Source organism: Oncorhynchus keta, chromosome 1 (genome assembly GCF_023373465.1).
Source record: "Oncorhynchus keta strain PuntledgeMale-10-30-2019 chromosome 1, Oket_V2, whole genome shotgun sequence".
NCBI lineage: Eukaryota > Metazoa > Chordata > Actinopteri > Salmoniformes > Salmonidae > Oncorhynchus > Oncorhynchus keta.
This window is the reverse complement of record NC_068421.1, coordinates 53805292-53811258: the sequence shown is the minus strand read 5'-3', so window position 1 is coordinate 53811258 and position 5967 is coordinate 53805292. Positions and strand designations below refer to the sequence as shown.

The 5967-nt window shown below is 40.3% G+C and overlaps 1 protein-coding gene across 1 annotated transcript; it reads left to right on the top strand.

Moving 5' to 3' along the window:
• Window positions 1-321: 321 nt before the first annotated feature.
• LOC118387732 (sphingosine 1-phosphate receptor 1) lies at window positions 322-3970 on the top strand. Its single transcript, XM_035776405.2, has 2 exons — window positions 322-465; window positions 1226-3970. Exon 2 carries the CDS (start codon window positions 1421-1423, stop codon window positions 2537-2539), a length of 1119 nt encoding a protein of 372 aa, XP_035632298.1. The 5' UTR covers window positions 322-465; window positions 1226-1420; the 3' UTR covers window positions 2540-3970.
• The last annotated feature ends 1997 nt before the right edge of the window (window positions 3971-5967 follow it).

Genomic DNA, 5967 nt, shown 5'->3' with positions numbered 1-5967 from the left:
AATGCCAAGAGCGTGCAAAGCTGTCATCAAGGCAAAGGGTGGCTACTTTGAAGAATCTAAAATCTAAAATATATTTTAACAATTTTTTTGGTTACTACCTGATTCCGTCTGTGTTCTTTCATTGTTTTGATGTCTTCACTATTATTGTACAATGTAAAAAAAAAAAGTACAAATAAAGAGAAACCTTTGAAAGAGTAGGTCAAATATCAACAATGGACTAATGAAACAAATACCAAATATAGTTTTTGGGTGGAGTCTTCCTTTTATGGGGAAGGGGGGGGGGTATAAACTGACAAAAAGATTTGCTTTTACTCAGCCTCTCTTGCGCACTGTGCTCATTCCATGAAATCACGCAGCAAACACACAGAACTCAGCCGCTGGAAAATATAAAAAAGTTTCTGATTCGAGGATTTGTGCGAATATAGGTTGATACTTGGAATATTCTCATTGATGACCACTATTATGGTAAGGAAACATTTGCTTAATTTCTAGACTAGATTTTATTAATGTACATGGCCGAATTAGTTTTGGCGTCTGGTCATCAATAAGAATGCAAATCAAAGTTGTGCATTTAAGTTAATTTAAGTTAATAATAATCATATCTTAAAAACAGAAGGAATCGATAAAAATACGTTTGAACAAAATAACGTGAGTTTCAAGCGCATTTCAAGTTCATGTTGAGAGATTCCGTTACATAGTTATTGCAATTTTTTTTCTAAAGTTTATGGATTTTTTTTTAAACGTTGAAAAAAACATTGAATAAGTGCATAGCTTCCCAATGCGACCCCCCCCTCATTCTTAGCACAGTTCAAAATAGCCTATCATGATGATCATTTAGCTCATGCATCAGTGCGATGCTTTTCCATCTTGTGGAATTCAGCATACAGTCCAGAATCAGTTACCATACTAAATATCATATCCACAAAGAATCGGCCAGGTTTACCGACTTTCCTGTTCGTTTGCTTTTATTTGATCACATATTTCTACAAGACAATGTACCCTAATTTACTATTGGACAAAATAATTGCCTCTGTCTCCCATTCCATTCTGTCTCCCATTCAAGGACTTTTGTTCTGTATTTGTATTTTATGCTGAATTAGTCTACTGAATCGTCAGTCCTCATTTCACATAAAATTGAAGGAGTATTAAATAGTATTTTATTTTATACGTTTTATTTGATTTTTTATGACTGTTCTAAATCGGTATTTTCCCTATTTTTTTTAAGGTGTTTCATGATGGAGTCCAAGATCATACTCAGAACATCCTGTGGCAATAAGGATTATTTGATTTCGTGTCTGCAATGACAACCTATCAAGTGCTAAGGAATACCATTGCCAGCTGTGCCTTGGCCTGCCATCGCCCCTCAGTGGACTAAGTGGTGGACTACAGAATTTATAGGATTTAAATTCAAATCAGAGCCATGGGTGACTCAATGTATTCCGACTTAATAGCCAGACACTACAACTTCACAGGGAAGCTCCGGAAAGTGGAGCAGGATTCCAGACTCAAAGCGGACTCTGTGGTTTTCATCATTGTATGTTGCTTCATTATCCTTGAGAATGTCTTGGTCCTGCTTACCATTTGGAGGACCAAGAAGTTCCACAAGCCCATGTACTACTTTATTGGGAACTTAGCCCTATCAGACTTGCTGGCTGGGGTGGTGTACACTGCCAACATCCTGCTGTCAGGTGCCAACACATACAAGCTGACCCCCACACAGTGGTTCTTCCGGGAGGGGAGTATGTTTGTGGCCCTGGCAGCCTCAGTCTTCAGCCTGCTGGCCATCGCCATCGAGCGCCACCTCACCATGCTGAAGATGAAGTTGCACAACAACGGCAACACGTGCCGTGTCTTCATGCTCATCAGCACCGTGTGGCTGATTGCAGCCATCTTGGGCGGCCTGCCCATCATGGGCTGGAACTGCATCCAGAGCATGCCCAGCTGCTCCACCGTACTGCCGCTCTACCACAAGACCTACATCCTGTTCTGCACCACCGTCTTCAGTGTCATCCTCATGGCCATCGTGGTCCTGTACGCGCGCATCTACGCCCTGGTGCGCACCCGCAGCCGCAAGCTGGTGTTCCGCAAGGTCTCCAACGGCCGCGGCGGGGGTAGCGCTAGCAGCAAGAGCTCGGAGAAGTCCATGGCCCTGCTGAAGACCGTGATCATCGTGCTGAGCTGTTTCATTGCCTGCTGGGCTCCACTCTTCATCCTCCTGTTGCTGGACGTGGCCTGCGACATCCGCATGTGTGCCATCCTGTACAAAGCCGAGTGGTTCCTGGCCCTGGCCGTGCTCAACTCGGCAATGAACCCCCTCATCTACACGCTCACCAGCAACGAGATGCGCCGCGCCTTCCTAAAAACGCTCATGTGCTGCAGTGTCTGCACCCGGCCCTCTGGCAAGTTCTCTCGGCCCATCATGGGTGCAGAGTTCAGCCGAAGCAAGTCGGACAACTCGTCCCACCCCAATAAGGACGAGCCAGAGTACTCGCCAAGGGAGACCGTCGTATCCTCTGGGAATATCACCTCCTCTTCTTAAAGGGCCTTGTGGACTGTTGTGAGAAAATTAGCTTCACTGCTTAGGGAACGTGGATGTGTGTATATATGTTTTTGCGCAGTGTGCAAGTGTGTGTGTGTGTGTGTACATTATGTATATATGTGTATAAGTAGAGTGTGAGTGTTTGTATGTGGTTTTGTTGCACCGTGGTTGTGTCTATGTACAGTGTGTAAGTTGCCTCTTTAGTTGATCATTTTTCGAAGGGTCTGTCTTTGATGCATGAGAAGAAACTCATCAGAAAAAAAGGGCTAAACTGGAAGAAAGTGAATATCTCTGGCCATCCAGTAGCCCATGCTAGAGAGTAGAACTGAAAGAGTGTTACAGTTTGTGTCCTTCTCCCCCCCCCCCACACACACACGTTGAGGACGGCCAGCACTGAACTGAATATTTTCCTATTCAAAAGACAATGTCATGGGGAAGCACTTACAGTGCAGCACCCAACGTGTAAACCTGACTTCTCAGTATTGAGTTCAACCATGTTCTTCTTACAGATTGAGAAGAAGCCATTTTAGTCAAAGGTATTTTTTATGTATTGAGTACAGCACTTGTTGTAAAAAGGCTCATTAAAAAGCATCAACCAATTATAGGTGTTTACTGATTCTCTAAGGTGTTGATGGAAGTGTGACAATAGTTAGCAGCGTTAATTGTTCTTATTGAAACGTTTAAGAAATACAATTAATGAAGCTCTCGTGTTTCTTCGACTTAACTCTGAAGGCTAGTACAATGTAAATTCTACCCCTTGATTAAGAATGTGTTTTGTACTTGTAATTTGTTTTATTTCACTCTTATTCGATACAAGTTGTCCTTGTAGCGATGCAATGTAGTTGCAATAATAATTTATATTCTGGTTGATGTGTGACAAAGGTCGTCTTTCTTTTTCCAGTTATGATTTCTTTTTACCTGCCTTAATAATAAAGGAGGATTCCTTTTAGATGTTGTAGATACTGTGGCTCCAGCCATTCAACATTTTGCATATTTGCCTGTTCCTCGGTTTCCACTCTCTTGTGAAAACCAGCATGCCCCAATATTAGGGAAGGACACGAGGTCGAAAAACCCCCACAAGAGATTGACATATAAGGATAAACTCAATAGCAGTCGTCCATTGTTGAAAGCACCGACCCCAATAATGACTTACATTTTTCATAAAGGAAGAAGTGAATACAGACCTTACTGTGGGCACACACATCATCAATAGCTCACTGGAATAGTTCGGTGAAACCGCCTATGGTTTGTTCAGTTAGTAAATATGTGTTATTTAGAACCGTAAAACACCCACAGACATGTACAATAGCGCTTGTCAGTTGTCAATTAATCAGTTTGCCAAACTTCCATGTGACCCCAAGTCATATTTTGCACGTGTTTTTGTTGCAATGATTTGGTTAGCTCTTAATAAATATTGGAAATAAAAAAGGTTATTGTTGTCTTCTCTTAATGCACACTGAGACCTGGTATGGTAGGCCCAGTACAGAATGTTGTGACATTAAAGCAAAATTATCGTTTTATTTTTTACCAAGGAAGTTGTCATTTTGTGACAGAAATAAGTTCTGCCACCTAAAGATGGGGGACAGTAGTGAGAATTGGATAAATATCTGTTAATAATAGGATAATCCTCTAAAGCAAGGAGTTTGGGGGACAGGTCCATCACTGAAGGAAACTTACCCAGCTGTTTCAGCAGAACAGGAGATGAGGGCAGAGGGTTATCTCGTCCCCAGCCGGCTCTCGGTCAAACCGATAAACTGGCAAGTAATAACAGAAATGAAGTTGAACAAAAACTATCAAAACCACCACAAGGACCTCTAATGACATGTTCGATTTAGAATACCAGTATTGAATACTGTTGCTGTCTGGTGTTCCATTCAACATTTGTCCAGATATGTGGTGTAAAGTGCTTAAGTAAAACATACTTAAAAGTACTACTTAATAATTAAGTTGTTTGTTTTTGGGGGTATCTGTACTTGACTATTTATATTTTTTACAACTTTTTCCTTCACTACACTCCCAAAGAAAATAATGTAGTTGTTACTCCATACATTTTCCCTGGCACCAAAAAGTACTCGTTACATTTTGAATGCTTAGCAGGATAGGAAAATGGTCCAATTCATGCACTTATCAAGAGAATATCCCTGGTCATCCCTGGTCATTCCTCTGATCTGGTGGACTCACTGAACACAAATACATAAATTGTACATTTGTTGGAGTGGGCCCCTGGCTATATATACATTTAAAAAACAAGAAAATGGTGCAATCTGGCTTGCTTAATATAAGGAATTTGAAATTATTTATACTTTTACTTTTCATACTTAAGTATATTTTAGCAATTACCTTTACTTGTAAGTATATTTAAAACCAAATACTTTTAGACTTTTACTCAAGTAGTATTTTACTAGGTGACTTTCACTTTTACTTGAGTCATTTTCTATAAAGCTATCTTTACTTTTACTCAAGTATGACAATTGGGTACTTTTTCCATCACTGGTCTAGAAGCAGGGTTGAATGTTGCTCCTTCAATTTGATACATTCTAACCTAGGCTATACTGCACCAAACAGGAAACATTTGATTAATTTTCCTGTTAAGAAATGAGCTTTTGCTCCAAAGTTCAACAATGAATATATTTTACACATACTCTGGGTCTTTGGAGTTGACCAGGAAACATGTATTGTTTCATCGTGCTGTAATAGAGAGTAGTGTGCCAGTCATTGGTACACTACTCTAAATCATAGCTGACCCCTCCCATGTAGGCTACTTCATTCTGAATACCAGCTTCTTCCCTCAGGTAGACTCTATCCGCTCCCAGAGGGCAAGCTGAACAGATTAAGCCCTCTCATTTGTTGGGGTAATCTTGGGGGCACACCTATTTAAACTATAGTCTAAGACTATGGGTGGCACTCAAGTCTAGTTCTGATTTACAATAATTAAGATACTTAGCGCCCCCTATGGCTATCTGCCGTTATTGCTTCATAAAGCAGATTCATTGACCGTTTTTGGGACCAAATGTTCATTTCTTTTTCTGTATATTTAATTCTGTATGTAACAGGTGTAACACATGACGAGATCCTCCCACTAGGCATACCACGTCATTTCAATGTGGTAATTTCAAATGACATTTCAACCTTTACTCACCCACTGAAAAAGACAGCCAGAAGTTTGTTGAATTTCCAATGTTTTATCATTGTGCCTTCAACCATCTAAAAGCACAACCGAATTCCAATGGAAATGTTAGATTTTTGGTGTAGATGGTTGTGTTACTCATTTTAAGGGCGAATAAATACTGTTACATTACTTTAAGTTGGCCTTAACTTTAGGCTATTTACTGTATTACAAAAGTAATATTGAATCGGTTGATTACTCAACATTAACAGGAGACGTGAATCTAACATACACATTTTTAATTTGTAGAATTCAAGCCAGA